The sequence below is a fragment of the Miniopterus schreibersii genome, assembly GCF_964146895.1.
Source record: "Miniopterus schreibersii genome assembly, chromosome: 6".
Classification (NCBI taxonomy): domain Eukaryota; kingdom Metazoa; phylum Chordata; class Mammalia; order Chiroptera; family Miniopteridae; genus Miniopterus; species Miniopterus schreibersii.
Genome location: NC_138107.1, coordinates 63,440,132 through 63,456,448, shown reverse-complemented (window position 1 = coordinate 63,456,448; position 16,317 = coordinate 63,440,132). Strand labels below are relative to the sequence as shown.

Sequence of the window (16,317 nt, the reverse complement as noted above, 5' to 3'; positions counted from 1 at the left end):
CATTGCTCTTTATTTTCAGTAAACATGTTTCATAAAATAATTATCTTCCTTTAGAACTCTTAACCTTTCATATTTGCTGTATTGTCTGAGTTTGCAAACTAATTTTAATGCTATCATGAGCCTAACAGTATGAAGGAAAATACAGTATATTGGATTGTCTGAGATACTTCTCTGTGTAAACAGAAAAGAGCTGATAAGGTGGAATTTAGGTCAGTTACAACTTTTTTTTTTTTTTTAATATATCTTTATTGATTTCAGAGAGAGGAAAGGAGAGGGGGTGAGAGAGAGAAACACCAATGATGAGAGAGTCATTGATCAGCTGTCCAGCCCGCAACCTGGGCATGTGCCCTGACCGGAAATCGAACCCTGATCGCCTGGATCCTAGGTTGACGCTCAACCACTGAGCCATGCCCGGCCGGGCACAACTTTCAAAATATACACAAACCTCTTCTAATGATTGGAGCTTAACTTTTTCCTATTTATTCTTGCACAGTTGCTGTTATTCTAGCCTGGTTTTCCTCATCAGCTTGAATAATTATAAGAATCTTTAACAACTGCTTTCCCTTTCCCTTAATATGCATTACACATTAAAGATTGGAGCATTAAAAAAATGAAAAGACTCCTAACTTACTAAGGGTTGGGTTGGTCCTGAAATTTGTCCCACTGGGTATATTGTTAATTGGGATGAATAACTAATTTAATTCTACTTTAAGGTAAGAAATCTGAATATGTTACCAATCTTTCTGTGCTAACACTTTTTCTGGATGTGGTTAACAAGTTCATGATATTTACTGCATTTCTTTTTTAAATATTTGTTTCAGCTATGAATTTGTGAAATACCTTAGACAGCATATATGCAACACTTTGGGGTCTATGATTGAAGAAGAAATGGAAAAATGGACATCTGATCAGAATCAGGGTGAGGAATCTGGCTATGACACAGTTGTACAACATGTTACTAAAAGAACTCAGGAATCTAAAGAGTGAGTATGCCCACAATAATATTTTAAAATAATTTTTCTCTCAACAAGGCTCCTTGAAACCACCCCTAACCTATGACCCCTGCAGTCTATTTCCCTCATAGCAGCCAGAATGATTTCTTGAAACAGTGAGTCAGATTGTGCCTCTCCTCCACGTAACACTTTCCAAAGGCTTCTCATCTCATTCACAGTAAAATCCAGTTTCTTCTGTAGCCTACAAGGCCCACCATAGCCTTCTGCTGCCTCTAGTGCCTCATTTCTTATCATATGCCCTCTGCCATTGCTCCAGCCACACTGGCCTTGTTCTTTCCCAAACAAGCCAAGGGGTTTGTTCTCAAGTTGCTTCTGCTACCCTTTTCCTCAGGGTGACTGACTACTTCACTTTTCTTTAATAGACTTTATTTTTTAGAGCAGCTTTAGGTTCATAGCAAAATTGAGCAGAAGGTACATATTTCTTTTCCCTGTACCCCCTGCTCCTATACAGGCATAGACTTCTCCATTATCAACATTCCTCATGAGAGTAGTACATTTGTTTCAATTGAACCTACATTGATGAATCATTTTAAAAAATATATCTTTATTGGTTTTAGAGAGGAAGGAAGAGGGAGGGAGATAGAGAGATAGAAACATCAACGATGAGAGAGTCCGTGATCGGCTGCCTCAATGTGCATGCCTCCCACAGGGGATCGAGCCTGCAACCCAGGCATGTGTCTTGACCGGAAATCGAACCGTGCTGTTCTGGATTATAGGTCGATGCTCAACCGCTGAGTCACACCAACTGGGTTTATTCAATTAATTTTAATTCCATAGATCATTAGGATATCAGAGCTGGGAGATACCTCAGAAATCATTTGCTCTAAGCCCCTCATTTTATAGGCCCAAGTAGGCAAATTAAGTACCTGTCCAGAGTGGTACAGCTATTTGATATTGGAATCCAATTTGAAGCCTTTCTCTCTCATAGTTACCTTTTGAGGGGGCACTTTTCAGTGTATGATACCCTGAAAGAATACTGTGCTTTTTACAGTTACCTGTGTTCTTGACTACCTGTTAATCCACTCTAGATTCCTAAGGGCCAGAACTGTGTGGTAGATGCATGTCTGACCTTCAACCCTGTATAAGTGTTCTAATGTTTATGCACAGGGGTGCGCAAAAGTAGGTTTACAAATAATACAAGTAAATAATACAATGATTAATAAATAAGTAATACAATAATAAACTTCCGCTTACTCACAACTATAAACCTACTTTTGCCCACCCCTGTATGTTTGTTGTTCATTGCTTGCCTGTCTTTCTGGCCTAACAGAAGGTGGGCAACAATATAATTTTTGCTTTTTTTTGGTCCTTAAAAACTATATCTTTTGACTAAAAAGGTCATGAGGTGGAAAGAAAGCCTTGAAAGTAAGCTGAGTGGATTCCATAGACATTAGGGAGCCACCCTTGGTTCTTGAGCAGTGGGACAGCATGATCAAATGCCTGACTCTCATGAAGTACAGTCTAATACACAGCAGTAACAGAGATGAAAGATTTTAAGTTTCCTTCTCATATTTAAGCTCAACTTCTTAGGTACTCCTCATTTTAGTTATCTTTCAACCCTTGACATATGATTGATGATTGAAGGTCTGTCGTGCTTATTAGTGCAGCTCTATTCTTTTTTTTTTTTTTTTAAATACATCTTTATTGACTTCAGAGAGAGGAAAGGAGAGGGAGAGAGAGAGATAGAAACATCAATGATGACAGAGTCATTGATCGAGCCCGCAACCTGGAAATGTGCCCTGATTGGGAATCAAACCCTGATCGCCTGGATCCTAGGTCGATGCTCAACCGCTGAGCCATGTCCGGCCGGTCCAACTCTATTCTTTAGCTTCTAATTCTTAGGGTAGCTAGCATACTAGTGATATCTAATGTTAAAAATTGCCCTTTGAAGCTAGGTGTCAATGAATTTCTAAAAATTCTAATAGAAATCTCACATAACTTTTATGTACAGTAAAAACCTTTTAAATTTAGATCCCACAAGTTTATTTTTTGGTGATGATTTGGACACTGACATTTGCATTGTTGTTTTTTTAAAAAAAATATATCTTTATTGATTTCCGAGAGAGGAAAGGAGAGGGAGAGAGAGAGATAGAAACATCAATGATGAGAGAGTCATTGATCGAACCCATAACCCGGGCATGTGCCCTGACCGGGAATCGAACCCTGATTGCCTGGATCCTAGGTCAACGCTCAACCGCTGAGCCACGCCCGGCCGGGCTGCATTGTTAGTTCTATTCTCTGGACTTGGCTGTACATGATGTCTCTAGGTGCCTTTTGCATCTGGTTTCTCTCCATGCTGGGCGATCATGATTGCTTCCTATGTAGTTTGAAGGCAGGTGTTGAAGCTTTGAATACAGCTCTTCTTTCCAGTATTAGAAAACTTGGAATATATACCTGAATCTTATATTACCTATTGTATGTTAAAGCATTAAATCTGATTTATTTTTAAATAAACTTTTGTAACTTTGGACAGGACCTCTTCCTTTTTGGACAACTGATTATATTATTTAAATAAATATGTTATTGCACAAAATGAGAGTGTACAGCTACTAGTAAATTTAGCAAGTTTAAACCACTAATACATAGTAAAGCCATAGAAATTAAGATTTCTTATATCTTGATTTGTAGAAAAAACAAGAACTGGAGTTATCTGCATTTTGTAGTGATATTATAATTCCTACTAGTCTATTTTGGGCAGTATTATTAAACTTATTCTAAATGGAGTACTACAGTTTTTTATTAGTCAGAAAGTGAAAGCATTTTAACGCTAAGAGCAAAGTTTTACATGCGATTATTAGGAAATTACTTTTTATCTCTGGGTAAGCCATTTAACTTTCTTGTGTTTTAGTTCATCCATGTGTAAAAATTAATACAATAATAATTACTTCACAAAGACTTTAAATGTCTTAATGAATGTTTGTCTTCTGCTTTGTGAACATGGATGAAAGATTTTAAGTTGTACAGAGTGTTATTTTCTCTCAGTATTTTTTTGTGGTTCTTTAGAAATTACTTAGGGCTAATATGGCAACAGTGCATCTATTAACATTTTTACTATAATAATTACAAATTACTTTCCTAATTAAGCATTTTCATATCTAGATTTCCACACGGAAGAATTCATTTGTAGGATCTGTCATATATTACTCATGCATATAAGTAAAAGTACTCACTATGCAGATTTTTATTGTTAATTGATGTTTTTTATTCACTGCCTCTTACAGCTTTTTTAACTTTAGACTTCTTTCAGCATGAAGGAATCTTGTCAGTGGTGTCCATATGCCACCCTATATCTGTTTTTCCTTGGTTTTTTCAAAACTGCAGTGGCTACTATTCAGTTCTTGTTTATTGAACTTTTGATTGAGGGTATGGCTCTCTAGTCTGTTTTTTAAAAATTATTATTCTTATCTCTTTCTGTGGCCAGTTTGCTGATTCTTCTTGCAAAGAATTCATGTTGGTGGTTCCAAAAACGTCTGGAGTAAACATGTCTAAAATGAGACATACATTTTCTATGGATTTTAATTACTCTTATTTTTCCCTGTAACTCATTGAGATTTACTTTTATATTTCTTCATTAAATTGCCATATTGTAAGTTTTAAGGGGACAGGACTTTATGTTATATACCTAACTGCAAAGGAGTATAGTTTAATTCTATGCCCAGCTATAATTCATTTCCTGTGGAAGGAGAGAGCAGCTTTTGGTAGATAGCTAATAATTGCTTCCAGAGCATTGTTGTGATTTCCTATTTCTTGCTGCTCAGAATTTTTAGAGGAGGAAGCTGGGGCCTCCTGGCTCACTTTTCCTATATATACTTCACCAGTTAGTCTAATGAGTATCCTAGGATTCCTTCTTGTTTTCTATATCTCTTTATTTTAAACTTGGATCTTCTCTGGACTCTCTCATCTCTATAGCAGTTTTCTTATGTGTGTTTCCATTGTTTTGTTTCTAATCTAGTCTCATCTTTTAAAAGTATTTTCTTGTTTTCTCATAATTTCTGGGGATTTAAAAATATATACATATATAACTATATGTATTATATTAATTTATTTATAGTTACATAATATGTAAATCATATTGTTAAATAATATGACTAATATATAAGTATATTTTAAATTATATATAGAAATTACACATATTTAATAATATGTAATTTATATCATATATATTTTTAAACCTTAACTTGAAAATCTCAGTCTACTATTTCTATCCAAATCCCCCAGCATGGTTTTATTGCTTTTATGAGAGAGAACCTTACCTATCCTTCCTTTGATTTATGCAGTTACAATGACTCATTAACCAGAAATATAAAAAAGGAAAGTTTCTATGCTTATTTTCTTAATTTATTACCAATATTATAGTGATAAACAATAAATATTTGTATTGTGCTTTATATTTATAAAGAACTTTGAGAGATATAGTCTCAATTATTTCTTGCTATACCCATGTGAAATAGGTCAGCTAGATTATATTCTTTCTATCTCATTTGTTGTTGAGGAAAATGAGACTTATTTATGATGACAGAGCTGGTAGGTAAAGTAGTCAGGATTCTAATTCAGGTTTTCTGACCCCAAATTTAGTACTTTACTCACTATGTTTATTTAAATCTTTATTTAAATATATATGAAACTTAGAAATTTAAATGGTTCAGGTCACATATTCCTCATTTGTAAAGTAAAGGGGTGGACTAGATTATTTTACAGTCCCATTTAGCCCTAAAATTCTATTTCTAGGGTATTGCAGATCACAGTCTAATATAAATATGGATGCTTGAGATTTTGCATTTAATAAATGGGGAAATTATTATAAGTTCTTTTCGAGAGTTTTAGATCCATAGAGCTGAATGGGATTGTAGAAGCTATCCAGTTTAAATCCGTACTAATTTCAGGAATCTCTTTTCTGACAGCCCTGACAGTGGGTTCTCTAACCTCTATTGAAAAGACTCACTGATAGCTTAACTCTTATTTAAGTCTAAGTTGTGGTTACAGGTGCCTGTAGATATAAAGAATAGGCAGGGGGTAAGGGAAGGAAAGGAAATAGAGGGATGACAGAGGAAGAGAGAAGTAAAATATGAACATGTAAAATAGGCTGTGTTTTGGTCGTATGATATTAACAGTTGATTTTATTGCTAATTACTGGAATCCATGCCGCTGGAACATCTTGCTGTAGATTCTGTTAATTTTACTACATTGGTCATATAACCAGATGAAAAAAACCTTCAAAAAATATGTTGTTTGGATAAACTACTAATTTTTATTGTAGTCATGTGAATTTGGTTGTGCCATGTGTTCTTTAAGAAAAACTTACTTAGAGTTTTTCCTTTTTAGAATTGTGTTCTTAAAGGGATTTTACAGAAAAATAGTCAGGTAGTTTAATTTAGTTGAATGTTTTAATTTGTGCTAATAGTCTTTCTCTTACTGAGACTGCTTTAAATTTAAAGATACAAAGAAATGATGCATTCTCTGAAGAACATCATGATGGTAGTGGTGGAATCCATGATTAACAAGTTTGAAGAAGATGAGACGCAAAGTCGAGAGAGGCAGAAAAAAATCCAAAAGGAGAAAAGCCATAGTTACTGCACAGACAATTGCTCTGATAGTGATTCATCGTTCAATCAGGTGTGTTTATTTTGTATTTATGTCTTGAAATAGTGTTTAATAAACACTAGCTTCAATGAATTCTTTATTAGCCAGATTATTTTTCTGCTTTCTAGTTTTAAGATTCAGAAGAAAAATAAACAGTAAAATAACCTAATATTAAAGATTTAGTCCATGAAATAACATCTCCTAGAATTAATGTTCAGTGAGTGATTACATTATATCTGAGGCATGGAGAAAGGCTGAGGAAAAGTACAGGAAAGAAAAGGAACAAAAGTTCAAGCAGCATTGTAGTTATGCCTAGGGTACTATTAGTGCCTTCTTGTTTGTGTTGTCTTATCTTTCAGTATTATTCATCTCACATTTCTGGCTATAAAACATTTTGGCTTTACGTATGTTGAGTCTTATTATGTTCTACACATTGCAGTTGCTCAGCAAACAATAATAGTTTCATTTGCATGAACATACATTGTTTGGGACATTTAGCTCCTATTTAAATGCCTTGGGAAACAAAAATTTTGTGTTTGCTGCCAAATCAAAATAGATCATCCCCTTCTCTTGTTCAGAATGCATTTTTATTTTTATTTTTTTTGCTTGGAATTATATTTAAAAATCATTTATAGCAGTACTTCTGAAAGTCTACTGAATAAATGACTGTTCTCTCAACTGTGTTACAGAGTTACAAATTTTGTCAAGGAAAATTGCAATTGATTTTAGACCAGTTGGATCCAGGGCAGCCTAAAGAGGTAAGTTTAAAGGATAGATGTTAAGTACATATGTATGTATGATTATAATCAGGAGCAGCTGGGCTGTTTATTTTGGAGACAGTCTTTATTATTATGGCAATGCTAGCCTGATGGGCCTGCTAGACTTAGTCTTGAAATGAAAGGTCTCTAAGGAAGGCACTCCTTAGAGAACAGTCATGGTTTGTAGAGGAAATTTTTATTTCTAGCTTCAATTTTGAAGGGCTGAAGTTATGAACAGTTTTCCCCCAAACTGTTGTTTTACTGTTGCTTTGTATATGATATTTTAATGATTTCCTTGAAGAAAAATTCCATTTAATGTTCTTTCTATTTCTGGAAAATGTGAGCAACTTTGACAAATATTCATTTAGTAGAAAAAGGATTTGAAAGAAGCAATTCTATTGAATTGTACCTGTTTATATTTTAAAAGTTTGTATAAATTACTGTTTATGAAGTATTGTTTCATTTGAAAATCAAGCTGAAATAGAAGATATGATAGGATTTTGTAGTACCTAAGACTCTTGTGTGTCTTGCCATTTGTTCTCCATGAATGGTTGATTTACTCCCACTGATTTTCTAAAAAGTCACAGAATAATAATTTTTTTCCTTCTCAGCATTTTGCATTCTGATATATTTTTTAGGTTCTCAGAAAACAATATTTCAAAAGATATTGCAATGGGATTTGAATTTTATGTGGTAACAACCTTATTGTGTTTAGTTTAACTGATTATTTGAAAATCTATACTTGTTCAGAAACCTTATTCTACTTTTGTAAGTAGGAAATTCCTTTTTTAAAATTTTTATTGATTTTAGAGAGGAAGGGAGAAGGAGAGAGGGAGAGAGACAAACATCGATGGACTGCCTCCTATATGTGCCCCAACTGGGTTTGTGCCCTGATAGGGATTTGAACCTGCGACCCTTCAGTACATGGGACGACACTTCAACCAACTGAGCCACATTGGCCAGGGTGCAAGTAGGAAATTCTTAATGGGATTTTTGTTCTAAAAGGTAACTGGAAAGGAGAAATGTTTTTAAAAACTCTTCATAGTTCCCTTAATCTTATCACAAATAAAGTTGTATTGAGAGTTCTTCTTTCATATGAATATATAGACATTTTAAAAATACATGTGTATTCTGTCTTTTTTACCTAAAACTTGACACCCTGACTCAGAGGGTCTGATTTCCTGAGGTCTCGGCTCTTGTCTCTGACTGCTTCCTTTTTCTTTTTTTTTAATCCCTATGCATTAGTTATTTTGGCTGGGAAACAACCAGGTTTTGAGGAGCAGGCTGGCATCAGCGTGTTATTGCTCACTAGGTGGAGAGGGCGTGGGCGAGAAGGTCTCTGCCATTCATAATTGGAGTAGAGCTGTTATCCTCCACTGCTGTCCCTGGGTTACACTCTTCTGAGTGAATTCTGATTGGATTTTGAGAAAAATGATTAAGAAGTAAGCTTTCTGTGGAAATACAGAAATTCAATTTTGCTTCATGCTGCTGAATGGCTCTTTTTCTACCTCAGTGGTTAGAAGGTCAGAAAGTCTGGTGTACCAGCACAAACAAGTATAGATTGTTTTGGGAGAATTTCATATGTTGTGGAGTGGGAGTGCTTCACCATTAAAGCCCTCGAGCTGTAGGCTACCTACTCACGTGGGGAAAGCCTATGGGACCAGTCCATTGGAAAGCCTTGCCCCGGTGGTTCAGTTCTGCCACCATCCTTCCTCCTCTCCCACTTAGGAGATTCTAGGTCACATGTCACACACTTAGTATTTTTATTTTTACCTATTTTTCTCTCTTTAAAAAGTTAGTATTAAAAATGAGTTCTTAAGAATTGTTTTATCAAAAGACATCTGATTCTCTTCAGTAGTGCCTTTAAAACAATTATCCAGACTTTGCCTTTCAATGTTAAATATTTGGAGAATTGGTCTTATTTTAGCAGCTGAGTATTAATAAAAATCTTTTTTAAAATTATAGGTCAGATATGAAGCCTTGCACATGTTGTGTTCAGCTCCACCATCTGATGTACTGAACTGTGAAAATTGGACCACTCTCTGTGAGAAATTGACAGCATCTCTTTCAGATCCTGACCCTGTGTTTAGTGTAAGGAAATGCTTATAGAAATAGTAAAAATAATTTGTTTTCCTTATCAGAAGAAATGAATATGATACTTTAATTGTAGCTCAAATGTTCATGAAATTTCAGTTCTAGCTTTTAAATTGTCAGAAGTTTTTTTAAAGGAATTCACTTACTATTTCATGATTTGATTCAAAGTATGGTCAATATCATACTTCATTGACAAATTATAGTAGATAGTATTACCTTGTGTATTTTTTTTTAATCTTTTAAAGGGATATCCAAGTATGGGTTATTGTTTTTGAATTAAACTATTTTTAAAAAATTAAAGTGTTTTTGAAAGAATTCATGATATATGAAAATTTGAACTAAAATAATTAATTAGAATTTATTCCAAAGGATTCATAAGAATTATTCTTATACATTTAAATGTTTCTTTAGAGATTGCTTAACTGCTTAAAAAGAAAAGTTAGAAAAGTGTAAACTTAAGAGTTAGAAGATAATTGAGGTGAATCATAATGCACTATAGAAAATTCCCCAAATTCTAAAATTATGAAGTCCATAGAGATAAGTGATTGTAAAAAATGATTTGTATATAAGTTCTCAAGAATACTTAGTATATGATTAAGTAAGATGATATTAAAAAGTGCAGTAATTCTTAGCTAATATTTATGATTTGAATTAAGAAAATCCTGACTATATTCTAGGATCACATTTAAATACAAATTAGGTTTTTTAGAGCATCTTTTCATAATTCATATGTTAGTGAAGAAAAATTTGGCTTTAAAATTGATACAATGTTTCATACAGAATTTTTGAGGCATTAATACAGAGTTAAATATTTTTAACTATTTAATCAATATGTATTGAATACCTACAGTGTGCATCATTCTAGTTTAGATGCTGGGAACACACTGTGTCTGCCTTCGTAGAACTTACATTCTAGTAGAGAAGACAGTAAACAAACAGTTATAAAAAAATCTCAATACATTTGTGTGTTAAAATCACTGTTCCATCAGTGAAGGTGTAATTATATTCTTAAACAAAAGTGGGTTGGAAACAAGTGGTTTGTTATTTTTATAAGGGAGGAAAAGGTGTTTTAATTGCCTAATACCTGGATATAGTTCAACCTTTCTAATACCAGAGGGTGATGCAGACTTCTGTAAAACAAAAACAAAAAACAAACCAAAAATTCCAAACTCAATGATCCAAGAATTTCAAGGGGGGAAAAACATATTTTAGAGTCACCTTTAATATTTCAAGGCTCTCTAATAGGAAATACAATTGTAAATTTCCCTGTATTTTTCTTTTACTTAACAAAGACAGAATAGTGGTCAGATAGGTTTCTTATAATTATTTAAAATGTTATATGACAATTTTATAGACACAGTAAAGATCTTAATGGGTCAATATAAGGGGTTTCATTTAGCCATTATAGGTTATTACACAGCAAGAGTCAGTGTCAGTAATTAAGTTAATAAAATTGGAAGAAGTTGTTAAAGAGAAGAAATGGTAATAGAACCAATCACTTTGGAGTAGAAAATGCGGCATGATACTCTTTTCATTTGGAATTTATGCTTGATACAAATTCGTTCTTGAGTTTGATTGTTTCATTTCCTATTCTAAAGGACTCTTAAGGTGTAACTGCCTGAAGCCTGTAGTATTTGAAGTGTGACAGATACAGGTCAATTACTGCAACTATAAAAATAGACTTCCCAAAGAATTCTATAACCTATGTTCAACAGGAATCTCTTGGAATTATTAGAAAATATTTTAGTCACTTGGGTAACCATTTTGGTAAGCATATTATTCTAATATTTGATATAGGTAAGGTTATTGGTTTTTTTCCCCCAGAGTAGAACATTTAAGGCATTTTTATGTTTTTATTTAATGGGAAGTTGAATTTCACTAATAGAATTAATCATATCTTAATATTAAAGTTGGTATAATTGAAATGATAGTAGTAGGTATCATTTTTATGTGCCTACTAGTGCCAGGTACTGTTTTAACTATACCTATTATTTAATTCATTTACCTTGTGATAGTTCTACTTTAAGAATACTTTTTCTTGGGAATAGACAAGATTATTAGAGTTCTACATATCTAATTACTGAGACTACCGTGTAAGCAATTAAATAAAAGGCAACAAATGTTGGACTCAGAAATGAATTTTTTTGGTTTTGTTTATGTTTAGTAATACTACTCTGTTTCCTTAACACCATTACATTGTACCTTCCTCTATCAAACCTGACCATCCACCCAATGTCTGTATCTACTATTACCAGATTTACAATATAGTGCTGCCTTAGATTTACTATTAGTTTTAGTCAGTTTTACTTTTTGCTAACACAAGAATGTGTCCTTTTTTATAGGTACATTCCTACACAAGTTTCCAAATGATTTATTTTCTAACTTTTTTACTGAGTGAAAAATGATTCATCTCTGTTCTATTTCCATAAGCATTTTGGATGCAAATCTTTTGTTTTATTTCCATAGGATCGGATTTTAAAATTCTATGCACAGACATTTACACTTTCACCATTCCATATGACCAAGGAAATTTATATAAGCTTAGGTATGTATATCACATCATTTAAAAAATGGTTTTTCTTTTATTTGTATTTAAGAAAATGGATCAGAAATAACTCCCCCCCCCCCCCAGAAAGCACTATAATTCAATGGTATACTAGTCATACATATATTTTATTTTTTCTTTTCAGCTAAATATTTGGAGTTATACTTTCTTTCTAGAGAAAATCATATTCCTACTGTTTCAACTGGCATAGATGTAACTAATCCTAATGTTATCCGCTTACTTAAAAAGGTATTCATTTGCTATAATAGGCTTTTATTTATTTAAATAGTTCTATATTTAAGAATTCTAATTTTTTGAGAACTGTAATGTACTGCTTTATAGGTTCGTCTTCTAAATGAATATCAGAAAGAAGCTCCATCTTTCTGGATTCGTCACCCTAAGAAGTAAGTCCCCTAATTTATGCCAACATAAAATATAGGAGTGTTACTGTCCCACATACATTTTAAAGAGAAAGAGTAGAGTGTCTTAATTGATTTATGTGATTGGGAAGGGATTAATAAAGTTTTATTTGTTAGCTTTTCATGTTTTACACTTAGCTATGCAGGTATCATTTTACATCATTTATTTACCACCACAGGGTAAAAAGTGGTTGTTGTAGTGCGTGGCTATTTTATTATTGGTCTCTGCTACTTTGGATAAGTTCCTTAAGTGTTGTTTAAATTTTTCCTTTTAGTTCTAAAATTTTTAATAAGACTGTAAGAATAACTGAGTCTTGGAAAATTAAATTTGGAGAGATGGTGTTGAAATAGAAAGAATGTAAGTTTATAAAGCAGAAAAGCTATTTACTGAAATATAAAAAAGTTGTTTCTAAAGGTTACCTAATACTATCATTTTGTAAGTATAAAATGTATGACCAGTTATATATATACATATATATGTATGTATGTATACGTGTGTGTGTGTGTGTATATATATATATAATATATATATATATAAATATTTGTTTTTTCTTTTCCAAACTTTAAGGTATATGGAAGAAATTGTGGAAAGTACTTTGTCTTTATTATCAGTTAAACGTGATCAAAGTCATCTTGTCTCACAAAAGATTTTGCATCCCATCTACTTTCTTGTATTGGTTGATACCAAGGCCGTGTGGTTCAAAAAGTGGATGGTAAGAAAAAATGAAATAAATTTTTATACCTTTCAGTGCATAGTTATATTTCACAGAATAGCTAATGTTTGTTTGCTGTGTACTAAGATTTATAATCGCTTTTATATGTATTGCATTTAATTTTTATAACAATGTATAAAATAGTGATATTATTCCGTTTTATAAATGTGGCAGCTGAGGCATAGAGAAGTTAAATGACATGTTCAATATTGTTTATCTAGTAAAGATTGCTTATCTAGTAAGCAACAGAGCTAGGATAGAGTTTTAAATGGTAACTCATTTGAACTTATTAAGCTGAATGACCTATCCAAAATCTGGTCATCTTTAGTTTAAAAACTTCAAATTTTAAAGTAGGTGTGGTAGAACATAGAGTTCAGTCCTCATTTTTCTCTGGCTTAGGTGATATGTCTGAAAATACTCCTTGATTTGCCTCTTCCTGAACCTGCAGTTTGGGAAATATTTAAAACCCAGATGCTGGTGATTTCCTATGGGGCTCACCACTGTCCTCAAATTAAAACTGATATTAAGAGTAAAGAGATCCTTATACTGTTACCTCCCTCATCTGTTGTTGAATCAGAGAGGTTTGTGTCTGGCCATGGTAGCAGCAGTGTTGGCTTATGTCCTCACATCTTTGTCCCCTTCGACCTTTCTATTGAGCATTCTAGAGTTGTGAGGAAGAGGGGCTGGGCCCAGGACTTGCCATGCAAAGCAGCAACACGTTCATTTATTGCTCAGCACAATTTGGACATTATCTAGCTCATGGCTTTTTTTTGCCTTGTGTTATCTAAATTGTACAATAATGACCAATTAACCAAAACACAATTCTGTTCAGTGTTTAGCCCTTACCTGGTCTATCTAGTATGTGTTGATAAATGTTTGCTCTGTTTAATTAACTTAACCTGAGCCCTTTGTTTTTCACATGAGTCTGACCTTTTCCTTAAATTTTATGGTTGTCAAATTACAATATTATTGTAGAAAATATGAAAAATATGTTAAAGCACAAATAAAATAAAATTTCTCTAAATCTATAACACAAGGATAACAAATATTAAGATTTTTATATATATAGCTATTTATGATATATACTTTTAAATTTATGTGTTTAGGTGTTTTGTTTTTTTTTAACAAAACTCATGTTCTAAAAACTGTTTATAATTCTTTTTTACCTAACATTTTTATTGTCAGTACTTGGTTCTTAAGAGAATGAGGAAGATCACAGGAACTAAACCAAAGGAAAATTACTAAAAATCAGCTCTCCAACTGTGTTCTAGTATTGATGAAAATTCATCAAATTCTCCTATATCCTCTAATACAGAAGTTGGAAAGCTTTTTATATAAAAGGCCAGACAGTAAATATTTTTTGGCTCTGTGAGCTGCACTATCTTTGTTGCAACTACTCAGCTGTCTGTTTTGGCCCCAGTCATACATAGATAATATATAAATGAATGGACGTGACTATGTTCCAATAAAACTTTATTCACCAAATCGGGTGGCAGCTGAATTTGGCTTGAGAGCTATATTTGGTTATTCTGGTCTGAGCAAAGCACTATGAAGATTTTTTTTTAGAACATGGTCAATAGTTTAATTGTAGGTCAACATACTCCTCTTATTAAACCTGAAAAAGATTAATGGTTTTGAAAACATTTTAAACTATGAGGGTTAAAACACAGCACTTGATTAACTCTCAATTAACTAAAACCCCATTTAATTAAACTCTATCCCCCAGAATTCTGATAATTTTTATTCTCAAGTAAAATGGAAAACTACATTGAACACTAACGATATCTAGTATAACTTAGGTAAATAATATTTACATGTATCTTTCTCTTGCTTTGTACAGTGCATAAGAAGCATGCTTTAATCACATCATATTTAACTCTAAGGAGAGAATTAAAGATCTTTGGCACTTTGAATCTTTTAAAAGATATGATTGGCAGAGCATGGATAAGATACTGTCCCTTCAAGTCCCAGGTTCGATTCTGACCAAGACTTGAACCAACACATGCCTCGGTTGCAGGCCCTGGCCCCAGTCGGGGCATGTGCAGGGAGCAACCAATCGATGTGTCTCTCTCCCATTGATGTTTCTCTCTCTTTCTCTCTCTCCTCCTTCCACTCTCTCTGAAAAAGCAATGAAAAAAATATCCTCAGGTGAGGATAAAAAACAACAAGATACTGTCCCTTCAGAGCATTTCAACATTGTCAGATTTGTGACTATGTAGAGACTACAGTGTCCTCTCCAGTGTGAGGGTTGTAATTTTCATCCCCTAGGCCCACTTTTGTATCTTTCCTTTAGGCTCTGTCATACACTGGTAGTCAGATTTGTTTTTTGATGGCGGTTTTAAAATAGCTTAGTATGGAGACTGGTCACAAATGAAGGATAGGATGTTTGATATAATTTGGGTTTGTGTGATTTCTATGCTCATAATCTATTATATACAAAAAAACCTGTTTGGTACTGATTACAATAATTTAAAACTACATTATCATGTAATTTATGGTATTATTGGAAATTATGCAGGAAAAACAGATTTTGAATGGTATAGCTTGAATATTAAATTAAATACCATTTTTTTCTCTTAATTTTAGCATGGATATTATAGCAGAACTGTTGTACTAAGACTTCTTGAAAAGAAATATAAATCTCTGGTATGTCTATATTTCTGTTCTTATATTGATACATAATATCACAGAAAGATATATGATGTAATAACTTGAGTGTGCAGAGTTGATATTCAATATTGGATAATGAAGGGGTCCCTCTTTTATGCAATTTTGAAACTACTATTCTGTGAAACATAAAAGGATGAAAATAGAGACTTACAATATAGTCAAGATAACAATTAGGAAATATATAACTGCATAGTAATTTGGTTGCTAACAAGCTAGTTTGAGATATAAACCATTTTTTAAGTATTATGTAATTTAATTCATACCAGGTATTTGTAAGGGTGTGAGTTCTATAAAATATACCCATACTTTTCACTAAAAGATGAATGAAAAAGCTCAGAATGATACATTCTTTTGCATTTGCAAAAATTGATTCAAGGTACACCAAATATAAACAAGTACTTTAAAATATATTAGCAAAATGCTTTACATTTATTGCTATTTAGTAGAACAATATGTAAGGGCAGTGATATAAATGGAAAAGAAACCAGCAATTTAAATAATTGTGACAAACATGAAAAATGTAAA

The 16,317-nt window shown here is 32.9% G+C and overlaps 1 protein-coding gene across 1 annotated transcript in view; it reads left to right on the top strand.

Annotated features, from left to right (window-relative positions):
• TBC1D32 (TBC1 domain family member 32) overlaps nucleotides 1-16,317 on the top strand; it is a 125,517-nt gene that overhangs the window by 7,174 nt on the left and 102,026 nt on the right. Inside the window, exons 3-11 of the mRNA XM_081140074.1 lie at nucleotides 822-983; nucleotides 6,449-6,626; nucleotides 7,283-7,351; nucleotides 9,317-9,442; nucleotides 11,912-11,990; nucleotides 12,136-12,239; nucleotides 12,333-12,394; nucleotides 12,978-13,122; nucleotides 15,709-15,768. Coding sequence (XP_080996200.1) covers nucleotides 822-983; nucleotides 6,449-6,626; nucleotides 7,283-7,351; nucleotides 9,317-9,442; nucleotides 11,912-11,990; nucleotides 12,136-12,239; nucleotides 12,333-12,394; nucleotides 12,978-13,122; nucleotides 15,709-15,768 — 985 coding nt within the window. The remainder of the gene's footprint in view (nucleotides 1-821; nucleotides 984-6,448; nucleotides 6,627-7,282; nucleotides 7,352-9,316; nucleotides 9,443-11,911; nucleotides 11,991-12,135; nucleotides 12,240-12,332; nucleotides 12,395-12,977; nucleotides 13,123-15,708; nucleotides 15,769-16,317) is intronic.